This window comes from Oryctolagus cuniculus, chromosome 1, assembly GCF_964237555.1.
Source record: "Oryctolagus cuniculus chromosome 1, mOryCun1.1, whole genome shotgun sequence".
NCBI classification, from domain to species: Eukaryota; Metazoa; Chordata; class Mammalia; order Lagomorpha; family Leporidae; genus Oryctolagus; species Oryctolagus cuniculus.
In genome coordinates, this window is record NC_091432.1 from 49257196 (window position 1) to 49284793 (window position 27598).

General features: G+C 50.2%; 1 protein-coding gene and 1 long non-coding RNA gene across 6 annotated transcripts in view; one reads left to right on the plus strand and one right to left on the minus strand.

Moving 5' to 3' along the window:
- Window positions 1-3800: 3800 nt before the first annotated feature.
- On the minus strand, window positions 3801-27533 carry LOC108178975 (uncharacterized). Its single transcript, XR_007914713.2, has 3 exons — window positions 26504-27533; window positions 12331-12482; window positions 3801-4023 (listed from the first exon to the last, which is right to left on the minus strand). It is a non-coding gene; the product is annotated as an uncharacterized lncRNA (long non-coding RNA).
- Window positions 25831-27598, plus strand: part of PLEKHA7 (pleckstrin homology domain containing A7) — a 221816-nt gene continuing 220048 nt past the window's right edge. For 4 of the 5 annotated variants that reach the window (XM_051833953.2, XM_051833954.2, XM_051833955.2 and 1 more), the window contains exons 1-3: window positions 26398-26555; window positions 26643-26719; window positions 26803-26860. In XM_051833953.2, coding sequence (XP_051689913.2) covers window positions 26470-26555; window positions 26643-26719; window positions 26803-26860 — 221 coding nt within the window. In that variant the 5' untranslated portion in view covers window positions 26398-26469. Of the gene's footprint in view, window positions 26107-26397; window positions 26556-26642; window positions 26720-26802; window positions 26861-27598 lie in introns of those variants that run through there. The other variant, XM_070072882.1, reaches the window with a different exon arrangement.

Sequence of the window (27598 nt, forward strand, 5' to 3'; positions counted from 1 at the left end):
TCAAATTTTTAAAAATTACATCCATTTTGGGGCCAGTGTTGTCTCATAGTGGGTAAAGCTACTGCCTGTAAAGTAACATCAGCATCCGATATGGGCACTGGTTTGTGTCCTGGCTGCTTCACTTCCCATCCAGCTTCCTGATAATGGCCTGGGAAAAGCAGCAGCAGGTGACCCAAATGTGTGGACCCTGCCATCCATGTGGGAGATCCGAATGAAGCTCCTGGCTTCAGCTTGGCCTTGCCCTGGCCACTGTGGCCATCTGGGGAGTGAACCAGCAGATAGAAAATTCTCTCTCATACTCTGTAACTCTGCTTTTCAAATACATAAATCTATTGGAAAAGTAGAGTTACAGAGAGAGAGGGAGAGACAGAGAGATCTTCCATTTGCCAGTTCACTTCCCAAATGGTCGCAATGGCTGGAGCTGAACTAACCCAAAGCCAGGAGCCAGAGCTTCTTCCAGGTCTCCCACCTGGGAGCAGCACCGGCCATAGTGGCCATTTGGGGAGTGAACCAATGGAAGGAAGACCTTTCTCTCTGTCTTTCTCTCACTGTCTATAACTTTCTCTCTGTCTCTCACTTCACTGTCTAATTCTGCCTGTCAAAAAATAAATAAATAAATAAATAAATAAAATAAAAGTGGATCAGCCAGGACTCGAACCAGCACCCATATGGAACGCTGGCACTACAGGTGGCGGCCTTACTTGCTATGCCACAACACCAACCCAATAAATCTTTTTTTTTTTTTTAAATTGCAGCCATTTTAAAGATGAAGGGATTGAGTTTCAGAAAAAGCAGTTAACTTTGATAAACTAAAGACACTAGGATGTCTTGTGTTCCTATCACTAGACCTTGGTCCTTCTTTTTGCTTCTTTTGGTCCTTCTAGAGTTCTTTTTTTTTAAAAGAGAAATTCAGGGGCCGGTATTGTGGCATAGCAGGTAAAGCCTCCGCCTGCAGTGCCAGCATCCCATATGGGTAGCTCCGACCATGTGGCCAACTAGGAAGTGAACTAGCGGATGGAAGACCTCTCTCCCTCTCTCTTTGTAACTGACTTTCAAATAAATAAATGAACCTTTAAAAAAATAAAGAGAAATCCAAATAAACATTGTGTTTTTCTAGATAAATCAACTGCCAATTTATTAACTAAAATTTTAGCTAACTCCTAATGCATTAAAATATACCTACTAGAGAAGTCAGGAATCGAAGTGACGTGAGGCATTGTTCTCTTGTATCTCATGTCCCCCTCTAATTTGGTTCCCAATAAGTAAACCTTGGAGTTCCCATGTCAGGGATGAGGAGCTGCCTTGCAGCTCCAAACCAGTGCTGTTCCCAGCATCCCAGGTGACCTGTTGGTGGCTATAAACACAATGAGGCAGAATGCTACACTCCCCAGTCCCAGAATGGTCCCTGTTTTCACAGGAAGGAACAGGACTCACAGGGGGTTCCAAGTGAGTCTGGAAAGTTTCATTTCATAAACTAGGTGGTAGGTGCAGGGGTTGTTATTACAGGCTCTGCATCTTCTTATATACCCAGCGGAACTCATTTTCAAAGCCTCTGTGAAGTCTGGAATTATAAAAGCAGTTCATTCAGCAAGTTTCTTTGTGTACTTTGTGATGCTCTTCAGTGAACAAGTCTTAGAATTGGGATTCATCCCTAATTCATTGCAACACGCTGAGTGCCTGCTATGAGTGAGATGCAAAGCTAGATGCTAATGACTCCCCCCAAGTTCAAGAGGGACACAAAGCTCCCATGGTGGAAACGAACTTCAGAAGGCGTGGGGGAGGCGATAAAACATTAAGGAAGAAATCATAAGTTGGGACGGCTTCATGGAGGAAGATGGCAATTAAACTGCTTTTTTCCTTTTTTTTTTTTAATTTGAGAGGCAGACAAATAACCCATGGCCACTGGTTCACTCTTCAATGCCCACAAAGGCTGGGGATTGACATGGAGCTAGGAGTGCAATCCACGTCTCCCATGTGGTTAACAGGGATCCAATGACTTGAGCCATCACTGCTACCTCTCAGGGTGTGCATAAGCAGGAAGCCAGGGTCAGGAGCCAGAGCCAGGAATCCAACCCAGGCACTCCAATGTGGGCTGGGGCATCTTACCACTGGGCTAAACGTCCACTCTTGTATGCTGAATCTTGAAGGACAGGTTGGGCACAGGGGAGGGGTTGAAATGAAGGAAGCGAGTATCCTGTGCCAAGGGTACAGCGGGAACAAAGTGGCCGGAGGAGGGGCGGTGCGTGAGGCCAGCCAGGGCTCCAGTTGGCCTGGTGAGCTCTGTCATGGTGAGGAGTTTGGAAAAGGAGGTGGGTCAGCTCCCAGAGGACCCCGCAGCAGTGGCAGCAGAGGTGGGAGGCCTCTGTGCACTGTGCAGCCACACACCAGAGCCAGCCACCCTTGGTAAGGGGGGAAGGGCAGGGGAGGCAAGAACAGGCCCAGGGCCAAAGGGGTGGAGAGCCAGGAGCCGGGAGGGGTGTGCTGCCCCTGTGCCTGGTGGGCTCCCTCCTCTCCAGTTCCTCCTGGGAGCAGACATTCAGCCCAACAGTTAAGACACCATTCGGGCCACCCGCATCCCCCAGTTTCTGATCCAGCATCCTGAGAATGTGCACCCTGGGAGGCAGCAGAAGGCCCAGGTGCTTGGGCTCCTGCTGCCCACGTGGAAGACCCGAATAGAGGTCTGGGCTCCTGGCTGCTGCCTGGCCCAGGCCTGACTACTGTAGGCATCTGGGGAGTGAACTAGTGGAACGGAAGATCTCTGTCTCTTTTTGCCTTTCAAATAAAATGAAAATGACATCACATTTTTAAAGATGTTTAAAAGGGAGTGTGGTTTGCACTTCTTTATTTATTTATTTATTTATTTTTATTTGAAAGAGTTACAGAGAGGTAGAGACAGAAAGCTAGGTCTTCCATCCACTGGTTCACTCCCCAGATGGCTGCAATGGCTGGGCTGCGCCAATCCGAAGCCAGGAGCCAGGAGCTTTTTCCGGGTCTTGCATGTGGGTGCAGGGGTCCAAGGACTTGGCCATCTTCTACTGCTATCTCAGGCCATAGCAGTGAACTGGATCGGAAGAGGAGCAGCCAGGACTAGAACCGGCACCCATATGGGATGCCGGCGCTTCAGGCCAGGGCTTTAACCTGCTGCACCACAGCGCCGGTCCCCAGTTTGTACTTCTGGGTGGTCGGTGGTCCTTCCTCCTTGCTAATGGGTCTCCCATGGTGCCTCCATCATGGGACTCCGTGTGGGGAGGGGACAGAGCCAGGAGAGCAAGAACAGCCGGGAGAGGCAGACAGCACCTCTGCGGGCAGCTTGAGCACCAAGGGTGAGCTGGCCTGGGGGAGTCAGACGGGAGAGGCCGCTGGGGGCTGCGCCCTTGTCCACAGGCTGGGGAGGGGGTGGCCCTCCTGGGTGACATCTGGGGCTGCCAGGGACCTGGACTGCACACCTAAAAGGGAGGGCTTGGGGCAGAGGGACTGGGGAGGGCTGGGGTGCTGGATGGTCCCGCCTTGCCCTGTGCTAAGCTCTGGAAGCAGTGAAACTGCTCAGTGTCCAACACTTCCATCAGAGAGGCCCTGGGGCAGCAAGGATGAGCGTTTCCAACCCTGCCTGACTCGGGCCGGCCTGTGCCTGCAAGGTGGGAAAATCAGGTGCATCGTGAGTCATTTCAACAGCCCGCCTGTTTCTTGATTTAGTAACATTCTCTAAACATTGGCATTAGCTCTGGCCCTTCGCCTCTCCTCTCTCATCCATCCGTCCATCATCTGTCCATCCAACGAACCAACGAATCCACAAATACTGAGTCATGTGTCAGGTGCTATTGTAGGCTTTGGGATACAACAGTGAGCAAAGCAGACGGGAGCCTGCAGGGTTCTGGGGGAGAGGAAGAGCCATCAGGTAACCACCATGCAAATGGAAGGCGGGCCGCACTGCAGCAAGAGTCCCGATGCTCAGTGCTCGGTGGGTGGGGTCTTGTCCAATGGAGCAGAGAAGGCGTCTCAGAGGAAGTGGCTCTGGGCCGTTATCTGAGGAAATAAGAGAAGGAAGGAGAGGTCAGGGTGCTGTGGCAGAAGGCAGCTGGGTCAGTGTGGGGAGGGGAGGGGCGGGGAGAGGTCAGCAGGGGCCAGACCCACGGGGTTTCACAGGCCTCGTACAGAAATTGTTCAGGGGTGGGCTTGTGGGGCAGCAGACGAGGCAGCACCAGAGATCCCCGTGTCCCATATCAGAGTGCCTGGGTTCGAGTCCCAGCTCTGCATTTGATCCTCGCCTCCTGCTAACACATACGCAGGAAGGCAGCAGGTTCAAGTACTTGATCCCTGCTAAGCAAGAGACTCAGATTGGATTCTGGGATCCTGACTTTGGCCCTGCCCAGCCCAGATTGTTTGAGATGGAAGGTCTTTCTCTCTTTCTTTCTGCCTTTCAAATAATAAAAATGAAAATAAATAAAGCTTTTAAGAAATAAATTGTTCTTTAGAGCAACAGGGAACAGATACAAGTTTTTCACCAGCGTCACATTTAGAAAGTATTCTGATGCTGGCTGTGTGAACAATGCAGGGGGCTCATGGGACGGGAGCTGGACCTTTCAGATTTGGGAGGCCAGAGAGGAAGGCCTGGCCGGGGTCTAAAGGAGAGTTGACCATGGCTCAGACTAGAGAAATGTCTGGAAAGTGAATTTGTCAAGACAGGGCTGAGGCTGGATATGGGGAGTGGGAGAGGAAGGGTGACTGCCAGTTCTGTCCTGGGCCATGGAAGGAGTGCATTCAGTGAGGTGAGAAACGCTGAGGGTGGGCAGCCCGGGGCAGCACGCCGTGCCTTTGGTCTGGGGGATGTTGAGATGAAAATGTAGGAGGAGCAGGTGTTGTGGCACAGTGGGTTAAGCTGCCACCTGGGACACCTGCATCCCACATGGAGTCCCAGTTGCTTCACTGCCAATCCAGCTTCCTGCTCATGTGCCTGGGAGGCAGCAGACGGTGGCTCAAGTACCTGGGTCCCTGCCACTCACACAGGAGACCCAGCTGCAGTTTCTGGCTCCTTCCTTCAGCCTGGCCCTGCCCCAGCTGTTGTGTGTATTCCAGAAGTGAGCCAGAGGATGAAAGATTCTCTCTCTGTCTCTCTCTCTTTCCTCTCTAATAAAATAGGAAATAAAAGAATTCTCCTCTCCATCACAATGGCAGGCTGTGGCTTGCATGCAGTTAATAGAGTGCAGCTGAAGCGACATCGCAGGGATTCCAAGGCCAGGCCAGAAAAGGCCTTGTGCTGCTTGGAATGCTCGTGCGTGGCGTCTTCAGTTGCTATGCAACACAGCCACCCCCCCCACCCCCCCCCCCAAGGCCTCTGTGCCGTGAGAAAGCCCCAGCTATGTGCAGGGGCTCCTGTGTGCAGCTGCCAGGTGACAGCCAGTCCTAACCACTGCGTCTGCGAGTGAGGACCTGCCATGAGCCTCCTTCCTCCAGTGGAGCCCCAGGCCCCTGGGGGGCAGACAAGCCACTCCCAGCTGCATTCTCAGCGGACACAGACCTTGAGCAGAATCACACGAGCGTTTTAAGCCACTACGTTTTGGAGTCATTCGATTCCCAGCAAAAGCACCGGGGGCATTTGCTGAGATGGGAGCAGCTGGGGCTCCACAGTCCCACGCAGCTGGAGGAACAGTGCAGTGGCTTTTGCCTGCCTCTCTCCGCTCACCCTGGCCACACGTTCCCACCTCCCCTCGCCCAGTGTATCTGAGTTGCGTGTGGATGCATCTGTCCTAGCAGACTGGCCTGGGGTCCTGGCAGGGAAGACGGCAGAAACACTTCTGGAAGCTTTGTCCTCCCCGTGCCCAGCACCTGGCTGGGCCCCGGAGAGAATCAGCAAGCACCTGTGGACACACGCCCGGCACTGGGCTGCTGTTTACTTCCCGGGCAGGACTGCCGGCAGCGGGGATCTCGAGCTTCTCTCCAGGACATCGGGGGAGCTGGAAGGAAGCTCTTGTTGGCTCTGGTGCACACAGACATATGATTGGGCTGAGCGCAGTCGTTCTGAAAGCGCTCTTATGAATACCTCATTTGGACTGAAACAATGACTTGATTGAGAATGACGGTTTCCCAGTTGCTGGATTTTCCCCTCTGCGTTGTTGGCTGCTTGCTTGATTCATCAGACCGTTTCCAACCCTCTAAGGCTGTTTTTAAGCATTTCTGTCCATTTTCAGAACTTTTAAGGGGTTTTCCCAATTAGCTGTAATCACTGTTAGCCTACTTTTTACTCATTTTCAATATTTGCAATAGCAGAAAGTTGGAACTGCCTCCAGGTCTAATTGACTAGTGGATTGCTTAAATAGATTAATGTATGCAAAATATACAATGATTCCATTTTTCTGAAAAAATTGTGCACACACAAATATCTCAAAGGACATCCACCGGTGCCTGTTTAGCAGGAGGCGGGTACTCTGATTCTCCTGGAAGGTTGCTGCTGCTTTAATTTTATTTTATTATTTTTTTTCTTTTTTTTTTTTTTTTTTTTTTTTTTGACAGGCAGAGTGGACAGTGAGAGAGAGAGACAGAGAGAAAGGTCTTCCTTTGCCGTTGGTTCACCCTCCAATGGCCACTGCGGCCGGCACGCTGCGGCCGGCGCACTGCGCTGATCCGAAGGCAGGAGCCAGGTGCTTCTCCTGGTCTCCCATGGGGTGCAGGGCCCAAGCACTTGGGCCATCCTCCACTGCACTCCCTGGCCACAACAGAGAGCTGGCCTGGAAGAGGGGTAACCGGGACAGAATCCGGCGCCCCAACCGGGACTAGAACCTGGTGTGCCAGCGCCGCAAGGTGGAGGATAGCCTAGTGAGCCGCGGCGCCGGCCACTGCTGCTTTTTAAGATTTATTTATTTTATTTGAAAGGCAGAGTTACAGAGAGAAAGAGAGAGAGAGAGATCTTCTATCCACTGCTGGTTCACTCCCCAAATGGCTGAAATGGCTGGAGCTGGGCTGATCCGAAGCCAGGAGCCAGGAGCTCCTTCTGGGTCTCTCATGTGGGTGTAGGGGCCCAAGTCCTTGGGCCATCTTCCACTGCTTTCCCAGTTGCACTGGCAGGCAGCTGGATCAGAAGTGGAATAGTCAGGACTCAAACCAGAGCCTCTATGGGATGCTGGCTCTGGGCCACAGGTGGCAGCTTTACCTACTATACCACAGCACTGCCCTCCCTCTCCCAAGGCTTTTGAAACTCAGATCTCTGAGCTCTACCTGGGAAAAGAGACCCGCTGGGGTGGGGAGGGGGGCGGGAGACAGCACATGTGTATTTCTCAAAGGCTTCCCTGGGAATTTGCGTGTATAGCTGGGATTGGGGACCACTGACTAGGACTCAGAGAAATATAGCTAGGAGGGCTCATTTAGTGTCCAGATGAATTGAGGCTCTAGGAAGGGACTTGCCCAGGGTCACACCATGTGGGGACGGTGAGGACCCGAGCCCAGGGCTCCAAATGTGGAGGTGGACTCAATCCAGATACTCCAACATGGGATGTAGGTGTCCTGAGTGGCAGCTTCTCCCACCGCGCTACAATGCCTTCCCTGGGTCTTATTTTTAAATTGATGAAAAAATCGTCTTCTATTTTTTAACTTTAGGTATGGACCACTCTTTCCATTAGAAAACCAATTTTGAAAAAAAGAAAAGCAATTAACTAAGAGCTTATTATTGGCACATTACCAACAAATAGTATGTACTCAGTACATAAAAAGGGGAGGGCATTTGACACAGTGGTCAAGATGCTGCCACAGAGTGACTGGTTCAAGTCCTGCCTTGTCTGCTTCGAATCCAACTTCCTGCTAATGTGCACCCTGGGAGGCAGCAAGTGCTGGCTCACGTACTTGGGTGCCTGTCACCCATGTGGGGAACCCACACTGAGTTCAAGGCTCCTAGCTACAGCCTGGCCCAGTCCTTGCTGTTATGGGTATTTGGGTAGTAAACCAGTGGATGGAAGATCTGCCTCTCTCTGTCTCTGTAGCTCTGCCTTTCAAATAAAAATAAATAAATAAAAAGTCTCATTCTCATACCAGACCCTCCAGCCTCCTTCTCTGATGTTTCTTGAATCTCTTTTTTAGAAATTATATCCATGAATTTTGGGGTTGGGGCATCTGTTCCTGGCTGCTTCTGTCTGAACCTCCAGACTCTAAACACAATCTCTTTCCCTCTATCTCTCTCTCTAAGATTTTATTTATTTGAGAGATAGAACTAGAGAGAGTGAGAGAGAGACAGAGAGAAACACCTTCTCTCCACTGATTCACTCCCCAAATGGCTGCAATGGCTGAAGCTGAGCCAATCTGAAACCAGAAGCCATAAGTTTCTTATGGGTGTCCCATGTGGGTGAAGGAGCCTAAGCACTTGGGCCATTTTCTATTGCTTTCCCAGGCCATAGCAGAGAGCTGGATTGGAAGAGAAGTAGCCGGGACTCGAACCAGCACCCATATGGGATACAGGCTCAGCATGCCGGGGGTTTAACTCACTGCTCTACAGCTTATTTAACCTACTATGCCACAGTGCTGGACTCTAGGCACAACCTCTTATAGCAACATTTCTCAAAGTGTGATCTGGGATTCTTTCAACAAAATCATCTGGTGGAGACTAAATTATTTTTTAAAATGCAGAATCGCAGGTCTTGCGCGGAGCCCCACGTCCAAGGAAAGGGAGTCTGCATGGTAACAAACTGCCCTAGGAGAGTCTGACACGCACTTGACTCGGAGAGGGCCCAACTCCTATCTCCATGCACTCGTACCTGGGAGAGGTCCAGCTAGCTCTGGGGACAAACCTGGGCCTATGGGAGACAGCTCCCCACCCCCCACCACGCCCCACCTGCACTGCAGTCTTCCTCCGAAGAAATAAACCCTCTTTCTATGTATTCAAGTCATGTTTTATTTTTTTTTTTTAATTTTTAAAAAAAGATTTATTTATTTGAAAGACAGTGTTACAGAAAAGCAAAGGAGGGGGGGGAGAGAGAGAGAGATCTTCCATCTGCTGGTTCACTCCCCAAATGGCCACCACAGCCAGAGCTGGTCTGATCCAAAGCCAGTATCCAGGAGCTTCTTCTGAGTCTCCCACACGGGTGCAGGGGCCCAAGCACTTGGGCCATCTTCTACTGCTTTCCCAGGCCATAGCAGAGAGCTGGATTGGAAGTGGAGCAGCCGGGTCTTGAACTGGCACCCTTATGGGATGCTGGCACCGCTGGTGGTGGCTTTACCTGCTGCACCACAGAGCCACCCCTCAAGTCATGTTTTATAAACCTCAGTAACATTTAGGAGTTTCTTTATATTAAACTTGCATGTTTCTCATTAGCTTATTACTACATACTTTAATATTTAAATGTTAGTTTTTTAACCTCCAACTTTTTATGAAGTTTCAAGCTTACAAAAGAGTTACAAATGCAACAATGAATATTCAGGGGCTGGGGCTGTGGCATAGCAGGTAAAGCTGCCGCCAGCAGTGCCAGCATCCCATATGGCTGCCAGTTCGAGTCCCGGCGGCTCCACTTCCAATCCAGCTCTCTGTTATGGCCTGTGAAAGCAGTAGAAGATGGCCCAAGTCATTGGATCCCTGCACTCACATGGGAGACCCAGAAGAAGCTCCTGGCTCCTGGCTTCAGATCGGTGCAGCTCCAGCCATTGCAGCCAATTGGAGAGTGAACCAGCAGATGGAAGACTTCTCTCTCTGCCTCTCCTTCTCTCTCTGTGTAACTCTTTCAAATAAATAAAGAAATCTTTAAAAAAATGAATATCCATATACCTACAGTCACTAGTTATTGACATTTTGCCATATCTGTTTTATCTTTCTATTTTTTTTTTAAAAATTATTTTTCTTTTGAAAGGCAGAGAGAGAGAGAGAGAGAGAGAGATCTTCCATCCCCCTGAATGCCTGCAATACAGCTGGGGTTGGGGCAGTCTGAAGCCAGGAGCCCAGAACTTCATCCAGGTCTTTCACATCGCGGCAGGGACCCCAGTCCTTGAGCCAGCACCTGCTGCCTTCCAGGGGGTGCATCAGTAAGAAGTCGGATCAGGAGCAGAGGAGTGGGTCTCGGGTATGGGACATGGGCATCTGGAGCGATGAGTTAACTACAGCACCAAACCTCTGCTCCTCTGTCTTTATCTAAAATTGTCCTTGTGTGTGTGTGTGTGTGTGTGTGTGTGTGTGTTTCTGGAACCATTTGAGAGTCCAATGCAGAAGTCATGACACATTACTTCCAAAGACTTCAGCATTTATCTCCCAAGAATAGGGACGTTCTCCTATATAACCACAGTATAATTCTCAGTCAGAAAATTAAACATTGGCATATTACTATTAAGTAATATATAACCTATACTCGAATTTTTTGATTGTTGCAATAGTGCCTTTTAAATGTTTATTTATATATGTATGTATTGAAAGGCAGAGAGACAAAGATCTTCCATCCATTGGCTCACTCCTCAAGTGCCTACAACAGCTGGGGGTGGGCCAGGCCAAAGATGGGAGCCCAGAACTCAATCCAGGTCTCCTACGAGGGTGGCAGGGGCCCAAGCACTTCAGCCATGACCTGCTGCTTTTCAGGATGCATTAGCAGGAATCTGTGCATTAGCAGGAATCTGAAGCAGAAGTGGAGGTAAGACTCAATCTCAGGGGGCCGGTGCTGTGGCGTAGCGGGTAAAGCCACTGCCTGCAGTGTCGGCATCCCATATGGGCACTGGTTCGAGTCCCAGCTGCTCCACTTCTGCTCCACCTTCCTGCTATGGCCTGAGAAAGCAGAAGATGGCCCAAGTGCTTGGGTCCCTGCACTCTTGTGGGAGACCTGGAAAAAGATCCTGGCTCCTGGCTCCTGGCTTTGGATCCATGAGGCTCTGGCCATTGCAGTCATCTGGTTAGTGACCCTGCGTATGGAAGACCTCTCCCTCTCTAATCTTTCTCTCTCTGCCTCTGCTTCTCTGTAGCTCTGCCTTTCAACTAAATAAATAAATCTTTTTTTTAAAAAAAAAAAAAAAAACACCTCAATCCCAGGTGCTCCAATATGGGATGTGGGTGTCCCAGGCAACAACTTAACTAACTGACTGTGCCACGATGCTGGCCCCAGTAATGTCTTTTTTTTTTTTTAAAGATTTTATTTATTTATTTGAGAGGTAGAGTTACAGACAGTGAGAGAGAAAAACAGAGAGAAAGGTCTTCCTTCCATTGGTTCACCCCCCAAATGGCCACCATGGCTGGAACTATACCAATCTAAAGCCAGGGGCTAGGTGCTTCATCCTGGTCTCCCATGCGGGTGCAGGTGCCCAAGCACTTGGGCCATCCTCCACTGCACTCCCTGGCCACAGCAGAGAGCTGGACTGGAAGAGGAGCAGCCGGGACTAGAACCCGGTGTCCATATGGGATGCTGGTGCCTCAGGCAGAGGATCAGCCAAGTGAGCCATGGCACCGGCTTCCCCCCAGTAATGTCTTTTATAGCTGTTTTTCCATCCTCTTCACCCAGGATCTAATGGAGAAGTGCATATTACATTTAGTAGTCTTGCCTCTTTAGTTTTATTTAATGTAAAACAGATTCTCAAATTTTAAAATCTGCTTAGCTTTTTTTAAAAGATTTATTTTGAAAGAGTTATAGTTGAGGGGGAGAGAGAGAGAGAGAGAGATCGATCTGCCATCCTCGGGTTCACTCCCAGATGACTGCAATGGCTAGGGCTGAGCCAGGCTGAAGCGAGGAGCCAGGAGCTTCATCCAAGTCTCTCATGTGGGTGGCAGGGGCCCAGACACCTTGGGGCATCTTCTGCTGCTTTTCCCAGGCCATTAGCAAGGAGCTGAATTGGAAGAGGAACATCCACATGGGGTGCACCCAATGGGATGCTGGCTTTGCAGGTAGCAACTTTACCCACTATGCCACAATGCTGGCCCCATGAATAGTATTTTTAAAAACTGTATAATTTACAAACATTAAAATGCATGTATAGTAAGTATTCAATGTCATGGGTTTTGACAATTGTACATATCCAAAACAAGGGATATTTTTAAGATTTATTTTTTATTTGAGAGTCAGAGTTACATAGAGAGAGAGAAAGAAAGAGAGAGAGATATCTTCCATGCCCTGGTTCAAGTAGAAGCCATGAGCTTCATCTAGGTTTCCCATGTGGGTAACAGGAGTCCAAATACTTGGGCCATCTTCTGCTGCTTTCCCCAGGCCATTAACAGGGAACTGGATTGGAAGTGGAGCAGCCAGGACATGAACTGGTGCCCATATGGTATTCCTGTGTCACAGGTGATGGGTTTACCCACTACACCATGAGGCTGGCCCCCAAAACAAGGGGTCTTAGTCCATTTTATGTCGTTATAACAAGATAATGTATAAAGTTGATCTGACTCACAATTCTGGTGGCTGGAAAGTCCATTCGGGGTGGCATCTGGTGGGGGCTCCCTGCTTGCATCACAGCATGGCAAATGGCATCACATGGCCGGAGGGGGACCAAGAGACCGGGGAGGAGTCAGGCTCGCTGTCTTGCGAGAACTAAGCCAGTGCCTGTGAGAGCAGAGAACGACATAAATGCCTTCCAAAGGTGTTGCTCGTGATCTACTCCCCTCCACTGGGGCTGGCCCCTAAAGAGCTACCACATCTCAGTGCACTGCCCTGCAGTCCACACTTCTAGCACATGAGCCTTTAGAGAACACCCAAACCATATGCAGACCACAGCGCAGGGAGCATTCAAACCCCCAAGCCACTCTCCAATCCATCTCCCACCCAACCCCAGCCCCATAGCCACTTTCTGACTTCCGTTACTATAGATCAGTTTTGTCATCCTTGACCTTCATGTAACCAGAACTACAGAGTATGGATTTTTTGTATGTTTGTTCACATAAAAAATCCCATTTTAGTTTTTCTAGCATAATGTTATGAGAGTCATCTATGTTACCATTAGTTTGTTACTTTTTTTTTTTTTTTTTTGACAGGTAGAGTTATAGACAGTGAGAGAGAGAGACAAAGGTCTTCCTTCCGTTGGTTCACTCCCCAAGTGGACACAATGGCTGGAGCTGCACCAATCCAAAGCCAGGAGCCAGGTGCTTAATCTTGGTCTCCCATGTGGGTACAGGGGCCCAAGCACTTGGGCCATCTTCCACTGCCCTCCTGGGCCACAGCAGAGAGCTGGACTGGAAGAGGAGCAACCGGGACTAGAACCCGGTGCTCAGATGGGATGCCGGTGCCGCAGGCAGAGGATTAACCAAGTGAGCCCCAGCGCTGGCCCATGTTACTTTTTATAATAATTAGTATTGTATGAATATACTTCAGTTTGTTTAACCATTCTCTTGCTGATGAACATGTTGGTTTCTAATCTTTAGCTTTTGTGAATATGTTTGTAAGTCTTTTAGCTTTTTAAAGATTTATTTATTTATTGAAAGGCAGAGTTACAGAGAGGCAGAGGCAGAGAGAGAGAGAGAGAGAGAGAGAGAGAGAGAGAAAGGTCTTCCATCTGCTGCTTCACTCCCCAAACGGCTGCAACAGCAGTAGCTGAACTGATCTAGGAGCTTCTTACAGGTCTCCCATGTGGGTACAGAGGCCCAATGATTTGGGCCATCTTCCACTGCTTTCCCAGGCCATAACAGAGAGCTGGATCGGAAGTGGAGCAGCCAGGACTTGAACCAGCGCCCATATGGGATGCCGGTACTGCAGGCGGTGGCTTTACGTGCTACAGGATGAATAACGTTGGGGAGCATTTCATATGCTTATTGCCACTAAAATATCTTATTCTGAAGTGTTTATCCAAGCTTTCTGACTTAAATTTTTTTCTAAATATACCTGTTTTCATTTATTTGAAAGGCATATGGGGCCGGTGCTGTGGCTTCAGATTGGCCCAGCTCCATCCATTGAGGCCTTTTGGGGAGTGAACCAGCCAATGGAAAATCTCCTCTCTCTGTCTCTGCTTCTGCCTCTCTGCAACTCTACCTTTCAAATAAATAAATACACCTCTCTTTTTTTTTTTTAAGATTTATTTATTTATTTGAAAGTCAGAGTTACTGAGAGACAGAGAGAGGTCTTCCATCTGCTGGTTCACTCCCCAGTTGGCTGCAATGGCCGGAGCTGGGCTGATCTGAAACCAGGAGCCAGGAGCTTCCTCCAGGTCTCCCACGTGGGTGCAGGGGCCCAAAGACTTGGGCCATCCTCCACTGCTTTCCCAGGCCATAGCAGAGAGCTGGATTGGAAGTAGAGCTGCTGGGACTCGAACCGGTGCTCATATGGGATGCCGGCGCTGCAGGCAGCAGCTTTACCCGCTAAGCCACAGCGCTGGCCCCAATAAATGCAACTTTAAAAACCCAGCCTGAGAGGTTACTGTGCTTAGCCTGAGGACCACCCATGCTTCACAAGGAATCGAGGATTATGTCTTACTTTTGTAGCCTTCTTGGACAAACAATAAAAATCTTAAGAAAAGAAAAGCAAGGCATAGAGACAGGGCGAGTGAGCGAGTGAGCACTTACATCTGCTGGGGCAGCCCTCCAAGTCCTGCACCAGCTGGGACTGGGCCGGGTGGAAGCCGGGAGCCCAGAACTCACTCACTCTGTGGGTGGCAGAGACTGAAGTACTTTGCCATCTGCTGTCTCCCAGGGTGCACATAATAGGTAGCTCAATGGAAAGCAGAGCCAGATTCGAACCCAGGTATTCCAGCAACGTGGCCATCCCAAGTGGCATCTTAGCTGCTGCACCAAGTGCCTGCCCAGGGCCCAGAATCACAGGTTTCCTCCCTTCCTTTCTTGGCTACGCTCCCTAGGCCCTGCCTCCTGCCACGTGGTGAGTGAGTCCTGGCGTGCCAGGCCACACTGTGCAGTAGCGAGCGTGGCCTCATGCCCACCTCCTTCCAAGACAGGATTCTGAGAAGCTGAGGCTGGGAGAGGTCATGAGCTGCTGTGTGCTTTCCACTCCACGCCACACCTCTTTCTGCACCTGTAAACGCAGACAATTTCTAAAAGAAGACCAACAGACCAGCAAAGGGGGCCTCTGACTGCCACAGGTGCATAGGGTTGGAGGTCAGAAGTTGCAGATTCCATGCCTGCCTTGGTCACAAATGTCTCCTTGGAGTCTCAGACAAGTACTCCAGTCCCCTCATTTTATGGAAGAAACAGAAGGCCACAGGTCATCTCTGTTCTAGCTTTGAAATTCTATGCATTTCTGATCTCTCCCTTCCCACCCAGTTCAGAACCTGAGCTGCAGGACCCCTGCCAGGGATGTGGGGCTGGGGTGGAGGGCACTTAGGAGCTGGTTGGAAAACAGGCGACCCGGAGCTTCCCGGAGCCCAGCTGCCCTTCCCCGTGTGCCTCTCACACTGGTTTCTTGGCAACATTCTATTTTTCCCTTCCTCAACCTCAAAGTTGAACAGTAGAATCCAAGGTTAAAATGCCCAAGGCGCTCTCAGGCTCACAAACAGAAAAGGTCCAAACCACAGTAGCTTCTCAGTGGGCCGGGAGTGGGTCCTTCTACATGGCAGCATTCCCTAACGTCCTCTCGTGGGATCCCTATGGTAACTCTGTGATTAACACCCCTGCTCCCGCTTCACACGTGTCCTAATAACTGATGGAATCAGGACTGACAGCCAGTGCCCATGTGGCTCCATATTCAGCTTCTCTGACCACACCAGACTGTAGCCAATCATCAAGCAAAACCCCACAGTAGAATTGCATTTTAAGTAACTTCCAGGATGTCCAAGTTGCTTGACATCGGAGACCTGTGGCTACAGTAGGGGCATGTTGGGGCTCATGGTGTGGTGCAGTGGGTTAAGTTGCTACCTGTGACACTGGTATCTCAGATTGGAATGCTGGTTTGAGTCCTGACTGCCCTGCTTCTGATCCAGCTATCTGCTATCACACCTGGGAAAGCAGTGGAAGATGGCCCAAGTGCTTGGGCCCTTGCCACCCACGTGGGAGACCTGGATGGAGTTCCAGGATCCAGCCTCTGGCCTGGCCCAGCCCTGGCTATTCTGGCCATTTGAAGAGTGAACCCAGTGAATGGAAGATCTCTCTCTTTCAAATATATATATATATATATATATATATATATATATATACACACACACACACACACACACACACACACACACATATATATATAAGTAGGGGCATGTTTTTGAGAAGAGGTGTTTGGTTTTACTGTACAATATATTGGAAACCAGCTGAGGATGGCTTGTGGGTGCTCTGGGATGCAGGGCTGGGTGTGTGACCCTGAGTGTGCTGGGAAAACAAAGAAACTTGTCCCTGCTGTTGCCAAGCGGCATGGTCAAGTGCATGCTACAAAGTGTCAGATATGTGAGTTCTGCGACGCTGACTGAGGCTGCCTGGTGACAGAAGTGGCAGGACAGTGTCCCAGAAAGAAGTGCTGAGGGCTCTTGCCTTTTCCCTTCCCCTCCTGAAGCAGCCAGTCCAACAGCTGTTTGGGAGCCTGAGAAAGGCAGGCCTATGTTGGGGGCTTCTGGAAGAAAGGGGTGTCCCTTTGGCCAAGAGTAGGGCATCAAAAAGCCAAGGGTGGCCGGTGCCGTGGCTCCCTAGACTAATCCTCTGCCTTGCGGCGCCGGCACACCGGGTTCTAGTCCCAGTCGGGGCACCAGATTCTGTCCCGGTTGCCCCTCTTCCAGGCCAGCTCTCTGCTGTGGCCAGGGAGTGCAGTGGAGGATGGCCCAGGTGCTTGGGCCCTGCACCCCATGGGAGACCAGGAGAAGCACCTGGCTCCTGCCATGGGATCAGCGTGGTGTGCCGGCCGCAGCGCGCCAGCCGCGGCAGCCATTGGAGGGTGAACCAACGGCAAAGGAAGACCTTTTTCTCTGTCTCTCTCTCTCACTGTCCACTCTGTCCAAAAAAAAAAAAAAAAAAAAAAAAAAAAAAAGCCGAGGGAGTAGGGAGAAGGGGCCCCTCACACAGGTGTCCCATTTTGGGGTGTTGGAGCCCAAGTGGGACATGGTGCAAGTCTAATCAAGAGGGTGACCCCACACAGGTAGGTAAGGGCATCTATCAGGTGGGTGTGTGAGCAAGGATGGAGTGAGGAGGGCTTCCATGTTGGCGGTGACTTGGGGGGAGAAAGGCTGTGGTGTCAATGTGGGATGTCAGAGACGGAGGGAGGGAGGGAGGGAGGGAGGAAGGGAGGAGGGCATCCAGAGGGAGGGAGCTCTGATGGAAGGGTGGCTACGTGTGAGGGGCTGATAAAATGAGTAAATACGTTAAGGCTCATGAGAGCAAGGTTTCTCACTGTTGGCCGAGGAAGTACCTCCAGTGGTGTACTTGGATCACAGGTGTAGGTATGAACTTGTGGGTTTTGAAATTTATTCATTTGCAAGTAGACATGGAAATAACTATAAATATAATGTGTATAGAGCTCTCTCCATTGAGAGGATCTGGGAACAGCGCTGCTCTAATAGCAATGAGCACACCCAGTACCCAGCTGTTGGTTTCTAAACACCATTTTCCAATAAAGAAACTGAGGCTCCAGGGACAAACTGTTGGGTCGGAAAAGTTTAAGATGAGCCTTGAACACCTCATTGCACCAGAAGGCAAGGAATGTTGGAGACACTGTTGAACGGATGCAGGAGCCAGCTCAATGGGTGCACACTTCCTGAATCTGGGACAATTTGTGTACCAAAAGAATGAATGATGGGGACCAGTGTTGTGGCATAGCAGGTTAAGCCTCTGCCTGTGACACCAGCATCCCATATGGATGCTGGTTCAAGACCTGGCTGCTCCACTTCTGATCCAGCTCCCTGCTAATAAGCCTGGAAAAGCAGCAGAGGAGGGCCCAAGTGCTTGGGCCCCTGTACTCACGTGGGAGACTCAGAGGAAGCTCCTGGCTTCTGGCTTCGGCCTGGCTCGGCCCCAGTCATTGTGACCATCTGGGGAGTGAACCGGTGGATGGAAGACCTGTCTCTCTCTCTGTCTCTCCTCCTCTCTCTGTAACTCTGCCTTTCAAATAAATAAATAAATAAATAAACTTTAAAAAAGAAAGAATGCTGGTAACTGATTAAAATTCATTTCACAAGACAGGAAACCATGAGTACATGCAGATAGGAAAAATAGATAGAATATTTGATGAGGAATGGGTTATTTACATAGTTTTAAAGTACTTCCCTGAAAAATACTTATTTTTGCAAGGGAAAAATGAGTAACTGGATAGCAGAGAAGCTAGGCAGAAACCCCTAATCAATTGTCAAAGTGAACAACATCCTGGGCTAAGTGGCTGTCCCAGGCTTGCTCCAGGAGGCCTGACAATGCAGCACCAGCCACATGGTGCTCTGCCAGGGAGATGTGCTCTGATCCCAAGCACAAGGAAACACCACCAGACAACCCAAACATGGGGCATTGTACTAATTTACTGGACTGTGAGATTTATTTTTTTTACGTTACATTTTAAAAAAATTTATTTATTTGATAGAGTTAGACAGTGAGAGAGAGAGACAGAGAGAAAGGTCTTTCTTCTGTTCGTTCACTCCCCAAATGGCTGCTATGGCCAGAACTACGCCTATCTGAAGCCAGGAGCCAGGAGCTTCTTCTGGGTCTCCCACGCGGGTGCAGGTGCCCAAGCACTTGGGCCATCCTCCACTGCCTCTCCAGGCCACAGCAGAGAGCTGGCCGGGAAGAGGAGCAGCTTGGACTGGAACCAGTGCCCATATGGGATGCCAGCACCACAGGCGGAGGATTAACCAAGTGAGCCATGACGCCGGCTGGACTATGATATTTAAAAAAATCAACTAAAGATATTCTGTCTCTCTGTCTCTCCATCCATCCATCCATCCATCCAATTCATTTGCTTCTCTGGAAAACCCTGAGTAATACACTTTTTTCCCCGGCTATTTCTCTTCCCTTACACTTGTTTCCTACCATCAGACTGACACAAAGGAAAAAGCTTTTAAGTAGGAAAAAAGAGAAAGGAAACAGAAAATCCCATAAAAGGAGCATAGAATAGATGGCAAGAGGAGTGAGGGCTGAGGAGACAACAGCTGCCCTTGTGGGGTCCTTTCACCACTCCGGGGACTACAAACAATGTCTCCTATGGGGGCTGCTTGCTGCCTACCATCACAGCAGGTGGGCACCGAGGGGACGTAGCATTTAGTAAACAACTGGCCTAGTGCTGAGTGCTCTGTCTGCCCACCAGAGGACCCGTCTCTCTCAAACACCGAGAACTACTGGGCGGGCACCACTGATACATCCACTGCCAACAGGTGTTCAGTGCCTAAGAGAAGTGTCATGCCCAGGGTCGCACAGCTTAGATAGGAGGCAGCACCTGCAGTCAAACCCAGTTCTGTCTTAGCCCAAAGTCCACGCCCTTGCATCAGGCCATGCTGTCTCCTGGATGGTAAGGGAGGCTTTATACAGGGCAGTAGTAAATGATTGCCTATCTGGAAGCTGACAGTTCTTGGGCACACGTTTGACTGACTCTCATTTTGATCCAGTCTTGAACATGGTCTATTTTGCATTAAGTTGATGGCTTAGTGCCATGCTTATCAGCAGGAGTGTCTAGTAGAAAATAAAGTCCTTCACCAGGGCCAATCACGGGAAAGAGTTTCTGGGCTGAAAGCTTCTTTGGTCGCAGTTGGTGGTGATTTGTCCTGAGATAATTAGGTTGGAAAGGGCCCCGGACAGGTGTGGAGAGGTGGGTTCGAGTGTGAGCTATGTTACATAACTAGCATGTGCTCTTAGGTAACCTGATTGCCTTGTGGGGAACTGTGTCCTTCTTTAAAAATTGGGATAAGGAACAAGCAGTTAAGATCCTATTTGAGATGCCCACATCCTGGTTCAAGGTGCCTGGGTTCAAGTCCTAACTCAGCTTCCTGCAAATACATACCTGAAAGCATCAAGTAATGATTTAAGTATTGAGTTCCTGTCACTCACATGGGAAACTCAGGTGGAGTTCATGGCTCCTGACTTGGGCCTGGCCCAACCCTGGTTGTTGTGGGCACTTGGGGAGTGAACCAGCAGACAGAAGATCTCTTTCTGCCTTTCAAATAAATAAAAGCAAACAAACAAGAATGGGGGTAAGAACACCCTACCTCCTACAGATGTTATGATCAGAAAAAAGGAGGAAACATACAAACTCTGTATAAACCCCATCCCTTCAGATCTAGTGCCAGTATTGCTAATTGTACTCAGCTGAGGATCATGTAAGCCTCACCAGCCCCCACCCAGCCCAAAAAAGAAGAAAAGAATTCATTACTTTGTTCTTATGAACTGGAAAATTCACCGTGACCAGGCAAGGGACTGGGGGAAATTCACATCTTGTTGTGACCAATCACAGGAGGCATCAAACCAGAAAGGAACTGGCACACATCTTTGAACTCAGATTTAAATGTTACCTCTTTGCCTGGAGAATACCTTTCCTTAATTATATGGAATGAAAAATGCAAAAAAGAATTCTCTAGGGCCAGATAGCTTGGGGTTGATAGCAGTGGTTATGAACCGAGGGTGGATGTTAGAATCACCTGGGGAGATTTAAATAACACCAGTGTCACCCAACACCAATTACATTGCTTGGGGTAGGGCCCAGGCATTTTTTTTTAAAGCTCCTGGGTAATTCTAATGGGCCATAAAATCTATAGGTACACAAAAGAGAGATATGAGAAAGCTAGCACAGTGCTGTCCAACAGAAATATAACATAAGCCACAAAAGTGAGCCTACATATATAACTTTAAATTTGTATAACTGTAATTTTAATAACATATTTTACATAACTCAATATAGTCAAAACATTATTTCAACAGGTAATCAGTAGAAATCATTATAAATGAGTTATATTACCCTTTCTTCTTGCTAAGTATTCAAAATCTGGCATATATTTGACACTTAGAGCACATACCAATTCAGACAGTTCTGACCAATCATGATTCATGTGGCTCATGGCTATTGCCGGGGCACCGCAGAACTAGAACACACAATAATATAAACATGTCTGCTAATAAGTTATTGGGTTATAGACTAGTAATTGCAAGAACTTCTAAGTCTTGCAAGACAAAATGCATGCATTGCTTTTATTGTTGCTTATACATCTGCATGTATAAATACAAAGCAAAGTGGTTATATCTATTATTTCAGAAACATTTTGTGCAGTTTGTCACAGAGGGTTACCTACTTATGTTTTCATTCGGGTTCTCCCTAAGTTCATACATGTGCTGTGTTATAAAGGGGGGAAGAATCCAATAACTGGTCACTGAAATATCTTGTGATATTATCTTGGCCCTGAATTCCCTTATTAATTCTAAGAGTTTGGGATTATTCTCCACATTTTATCTGCAAATAATCTTATTGCCCCTAATAGCTAATTTTTAAAAATCTCTGTTTCAAGTTTTTTGTAGGTAAGAACTTCTGCAACATTAAGTAATAGCATCAAAAATAGGTGTACTTGTTCTTTTTTTTTTCCTTTTGGTGGGAAGGTTGTTAATGTTTCATGGTTAAAGACTGGCTTTGTAGGCCTGAGATACTCTCAAAAGAAACATCTCTCGTTATTTGCAATTTTCTAACACATGTTAGAACTCTTTGCTTTGAGATAGTTCAAGAATTACAGGAATTTGCAAAGATAGCATTCTCTGTTTACCTCTCACCCAATTTCCCCCATGGTTATATCTTATATACAATAAATACAATATCAAAAACAGGAAACTCACACTGATACAATGTCATTTTATGAAGACTGTCAATTGTGTCACCATGATTGCAGCTGAGAGCTACTCCTTCAGTAGGAAGAACTACCTGGTGCTTTTCCTTTCCAGGTGGGTCTCCCCTCCCCACCCACGCAACCACTTAAGCAGTTCCCCATCTAGAACTTGTTTATTTTCAGAATGTCACAACATCATATAATGTGTGAACTTTTCAGATTGACTTTTTAAAAAAACTCAGCATAACACCCTGAGATCCATCCAAGTTGTTGTACATGTTTATGTTGCACAAGGTATGCAAGTGTTCATGCCTTTTCTTTTTTCTTTTTTTAAGAAAACTTTTATTTAATAAATGTAAATTTTAAAAGTGAAACTTTTTTATTTTATTTTATTTTTTTTTATTTTTTGACAGGCAGAGTGGACAGTGAGAGTGAGAGACAGAGAGAAAGGTCTTCCTTTTGCCGTTGGTTTACCCTCCAATGGCCGCCGCGGCCGGCACACTGCGGCCGGCGCACCACGTTGATCCGATGGCAGGAGCCAGGTGCTTCTCCTTGTCTCCCATGGGGTGCAGGGCCCAAGCACTTGGGCCATCCTCCACTGCACTCCCGGGCCACAGCAGAGAGCTGGCCTGGAAGAGGAGCAACCAGGACAGAATCCGGCGCCCTGACTGGGACTAGAACCTGGTGTGCTGGCACCGCAAGGCGGAGGATTAGCCTAGTAAGCCGCGGCGCTGGCCCAAAAGTGCAACTTTCGGATTATAGTGGTTTTCCCCCATAATCTCCCTCCCACCAGCAAACCATCTGGTCTCCTACTCCCTCTCCCATCCCATTCTTCATTAAGACTCATTTTTAATTATCTTTATATACAGAAAATCAACTTAGTATATACTAAGTAAAGATTTCAACAGATTGCACCCACACAGACACACAAAGTATAAAGTACTGTTTGAATACTAGTTTTACCGTTAATTCGCATAGTACAACACATTGACAGATGTTCATGCCTTTTCATTGCCAAGTGCAGTCCATGGTATAGACATACCACAGTTATTTAATCATAATCAGCTACTTATTGTGTGGCATTTTATTTGTAATAGGCAAAACCTGCTGTGAACCATTGTGTGCAAACTTGTATGAGGATAAACATTATATTTCTCTGAGGTTAATGCCTAATGTATTAACTGCAATTGCTGGGTCATATGGTAAGTGCATGTTTCGTTTTTAAAGAAACTGCCACACTGCTATACAGAGTGCTGTAAATTTTAGTAACAATGAATAATTATATACAGTTTTTCTGCATACTCACCAGCCTTTGATCTACTTTTAATTGTAGCTGTTAACACATATGATGGGCATTTTAAAAATCAAATACATCTTCTGACATTTATTGAGATAATTTTTGTATCTCTTATTGGAGCTCTTGCTGAACTGCATTTTTCTTTAAATATGCATGTTTTGGGACCAGAATTGTGTGCAGTGGGTTAAGCTTCTGATGCCAGCATCCCATATGAGCGCCAGTTTGAGTCCTAGCTGCTCCACTTCTGATCCGACTCCCTACTAATGTACCTGGGAAAGCAGAAGATGGCCCAAATGCTAGGGCCCCTGCACGCGTGTGGGAGAGCCGGTGGTGTTCCAGGTACCTGGCTTCCACCTGGCCCAGCCCTGGATTTTGTGGCCATTTGGGGAGTGAGCCAGTAGACGAAAGATCTTTTTCTTTGTCTCTCTCTCTTTCCGTGTAACTCTGCCTTTCAAATAAATAAATCTTTTTAAAAGAGGAAACTAATTTTAAAAATTAAAAATAGATAAATATACATTTTCTAATTTATATTTATTTTTATTTGAAGAGCAGTGAGAGAGTTGGAAGAAGAGAGGGGAGTAGGAGGGAGAGAGGGGATGGGAGAGGGAGAAGGGGTGGGGAGGAAGAGAGAGAGGAAGATATTTAATCTGCTGGCTTACTTTCCAAAGTTGGGGATGGGGCAGACTGCCACCAGGAACCCAGATCTGCATCTGAGTCTTCCATATGGGTGTCAGGCCCAAGTATTTCAACCATCACCACTGTCGCCCAGGGTACACATTATTAGGAAACTGAGCCAGAGCTCAAATCCCAGATGGGATGCAGGAACCTCAAGCAGCATTTTAACTGCTGTGTCAACCATCTACTCCCATATGTTTTAAATGGTAAAAAGATCAAACAGTGCAAAAAGGAGCACAAGGGAAAGTAAACTTCCCACCAGTACTGCCAGTTTCCTGCTCCACAGCAATCATTTTACCTGTTTCTCGACTTTAACCTAGGACCATTTATATTCCCCACAGCACAGTTCTGCACCTTGCCTGCTGGCCCCATACCTTGGAGACCATCCACAGCAACACACAGAGATCGAGCCCACCTTTCTGAGCAGCTGCACAGCATTCCTTTCAGGGGTGCCACAATTTAATTAACCAGTTCTTTGGATGGACACTTAGATGTTTCCAGACTTTGGGAATTATTGACAATGCTACAATGACTGCTCTAGTACGCAGGTCTTGCGCCCCTGTGGGAGCACTAATGTAGGCTCCTGCTAGTGGAATTGCTAGGGCAAAGGTCTATGCATTTATGTTGTAATTGCTGCTGCCAGATTGCCTTTAGAGGCTGAACCTGTGTGTGTGTGTGTGTGTGTGTGTGTGTGTGTTTTCAGAAACAAGAATGCACAAATTTTATTATATGCCTAAGGCATGGGAGTATGACTCCAGAGGCTGAATCATTTTATAATCCTGCCAACGAGAATGTTTTTCTCCACAATGTGCACCTTTGCCAACCTGACACCTAAGAAACTACTATTTCAGGCCAGTGCTATGGCACAACGGGTTAAAGGCCTGGTCTGAAGTGGCGGCATCCCATAGGGGACCCAGTTGTAGACCCAGCTGCTCCTCTTCTGATCCAGCTCTCTGCTATGGCCTGGGAAAGCAATGGGAGATGGCCCAAGTCCTTGGGCCTCTGCACCCATGTGGGAGACCTGGAGGAAGCTCCTGGCTCCTGACTTTGGATTGGCTCATCTCCGGCTGATGTGGCCAGTTAGAGAGTGAACCAGCGGATGGAAGGCTTCTTTCTGTCTCTAGCTCTCTCAGTAACTCTATCTTTCAAATACATCTTTAAAAAAAGAAACCACTATTTCACCTTAATTCTAATGTGCATTTTTCTATTATGAGGCAGTCAAGTATGTTCACATTTGCCTGCAAACCACTTGCATCACCTGGTAACTGTGTGTTCATGTCTTTGCCCATCTACCTTACGATCTTCCATCAGTGGGTTTTAAAATTAATTTATTTATCTGAAAGGCAGAGTTACAGGAAGAGAGAGAGAGAAGACAGGCAGGGAGAGAAGGAGAGAGGGAGAGAGAGAATCTATCAGCTGGTTCACTTCCCAAATGGCCACGACAGCTGGAGCTAGCCTAGGCGGAAACCAGGAATCCATAGCTTCATCCTGATCTTCCATGGGGGTGGCAAGAGCCCAAGTACTTGGGCCATTGGCAGGTGCTGGATCAGAAGTGGAGTCATCTGGGACTAGCATGGGCCCTCATGTGGGATGCCAGCATCACAGGTTGGGGGCTTCACCTGCTGATCCACACCGGCCCCCATCCGTGTTTAATAACACGAACATCGCTTGCCTGTTTTCTTTTGGTGAAGAATTTCTCAAGGCAGAAGGCTCCCTCAGACCAGCGTCGAGGCCTCCACTGCTAGCCAACTCCCTCTTATAACTCACAGTCCCCACTTCCCGGGACCCACTCCGCACAGGGGCCCCTGCTGGTCTCCTCCGAATCCCGCGCCCCTCCCCCGACTCCCATTCTCAAGGGCTCTCTTGGCAAAGCGTATCCATCCTTCAGAGTGCTGGGCGTCCTTCTGAGTAACGAATGCCACACTGCGGAGCTTCGCTTTCCCGTAAGCCTCGTCCCACCAACTAGAGCCTGAGTCCTGGAGGCTGGCTGGACCTGACACCTGCCCAGAGCCCAGCTTCCAGTTACGTGGGGCTGCGAACACAAACAAGAATGCCAACCAGGTGCAAATAAGTGATGGAATAGAGAGTTAAAGGGCAGGGGAGGGCTTTCTCCGCGCAGAGGAGCCCGGATGCGAGCGAGGACCCGAACGTGAGAAGGCGCCAGTCTGCGAAGAGCCCTCCAGAGCCCCCACTGGACGCCCCAGCTGGCTGCCCCCTCGCAGAGGCAGACGAGGTGCCGCCCAGCCCTCAGAGCCCGGTCGCTCCCTTACTGGACGGGAACTGAGGGCGCCAGCTGGAGCCGCTGCAGCTCGGGTGCGGTGCTGCGTGCGGCGGGGCGCCGCGCCTTCCCGCTTCCGCCGCAAACTTGGGAAGCGCAGGCAGGCTTGCCCTGGCACCAACGGAGCGCCCACTTCAGCGCTTCACCCCGTCGTCCCTTCACTGACGCCACGCAGCAATCCCGGGCGGACTTCACCTCCAACTTTATCTTACAGAGGACGCGCGGAGGCGGGGAATGTGGCAGGAACCTGTGCAGCGTCCCCAGGATCCGCAGAGAAGCACGGGTCCGGGGGCAGTCGGGGGTGGGGGCCCGAGGGGGCCCGCGGGTTCGTGTGTCTCAGCTGCCCCCGCCCTGCGCGGGTCTGCGGGCCCCAGGGGCCAAGGGGCGCGCCCGGGCTGGCGGGCTGGGGGCGGGGAAGGCGCGGGGACAAAGGCCGCGCGCATCGCGCTCGGGGCGGCGGGCGGCGGACTCCGGCGGCGACTCCGGGTGCCAGGAGCCGGACGAGCCTCGAGGAGCCCGCGCGCCGATGGAGCGCCCCGGCGCGCCGCCGGGCCCCGCGCAGGCCGCGCCCCCGCCCCCGCCCGCGCCGCCGCTCCCGCCCCCTCCCCCCCGCCCCGCGGCGGCCCCGGCTCCGCGCGCGGCGAACATGGCGGCGGCGACGGTCGGGCGGGACACCTTACCTGAGCACTGGTCTTACGGCGTGTGCCGGGACGGCCGCGTCTTCTTCGTCAAGTGCGGCGCGGGAGTATGGGCGCGGGCGGGGGCGCGGGCCGGGCGGCGGCGGCGGCGGCGCTAACAGGTGCACCTTTCTCCCCGCAGTGACCAACTCCGCTGCACGACCTGGCTGCACCCGCGCACCGGGGAGCCCGTCAACTCCGGCCACATGATCCGCTCAGGTGGGCTTCGGGCCGGCGGCGAGGGGTTGAGGGGGACGCGCGCGGCCGCCCAAGTTTGACCGACTTTCCCCGCGTTTCCGCAGACCTTCCCCGCGGCTGGGAGGAGGGCTTCACGGAGGAGGGCGCCAGCTACTTCATCGAGTGAGTGAGTCGGGGCCAGCGCCGCGCGCGCACCTGTGCCGTGGGGGTCCCGCCTGAGCCCCGGCCGGCGCCCCCTCCCTCTCCCGCTCCCGGCGCGCGGGTCCGGGCGAGTTGGCGCGCACCGCGCCGCGGCCGCACTCTGTGGGGTTTTGTTTGCCGGAGTTGTGTGGCGGGCTCCGGGACGGGGGCGGGGTGGGGTGCGCGTCACCGTAGAGGGGCCCAGGCCGCCTAGGGGATCGGATTGGGACGCCAGAGCAAGGGCCGGACACGCCTCCCCCGCCGGGCTAGAGATGGGCGGGGGGGGGGGGGCGTGGAGTGGAACGAGGGTCTCGGGGTGTGCGGGGTTGTGGGGGGGAGGCAGAGAAGGTGAGAATCTCGTTGGGGAGGCCTTCCTCTCGGGCCGCCTCTCGTGGACGGTGGCGGGGAGTCTGACCTGCACCCCTGGCCTCTGGTCTGCGCGCGGCCTGCGGGGTGAGGGCAGGAGCAGCCGGTGGACCGATCCCCTTCGTGGATCCCGCCGGTACAGCCGACGCTTCTCCTGCGGAGTCGGGGCGCCCTACTCGACCCCCCACCCCCCCAGGCTACGCGGGTCTGCTGGGTCTGTGAGAACCAGAATCAGGGCAGCGCGTGCGGGCGCCCTGGAGGCTCTAACACTGGTGCGGTCTTTCCCGCTCTGCCAGCTCACCCGCGAGCTCCGGGAGGTCACAAACTGCCTTTGATCCCTTGCCCCAGTGCCTG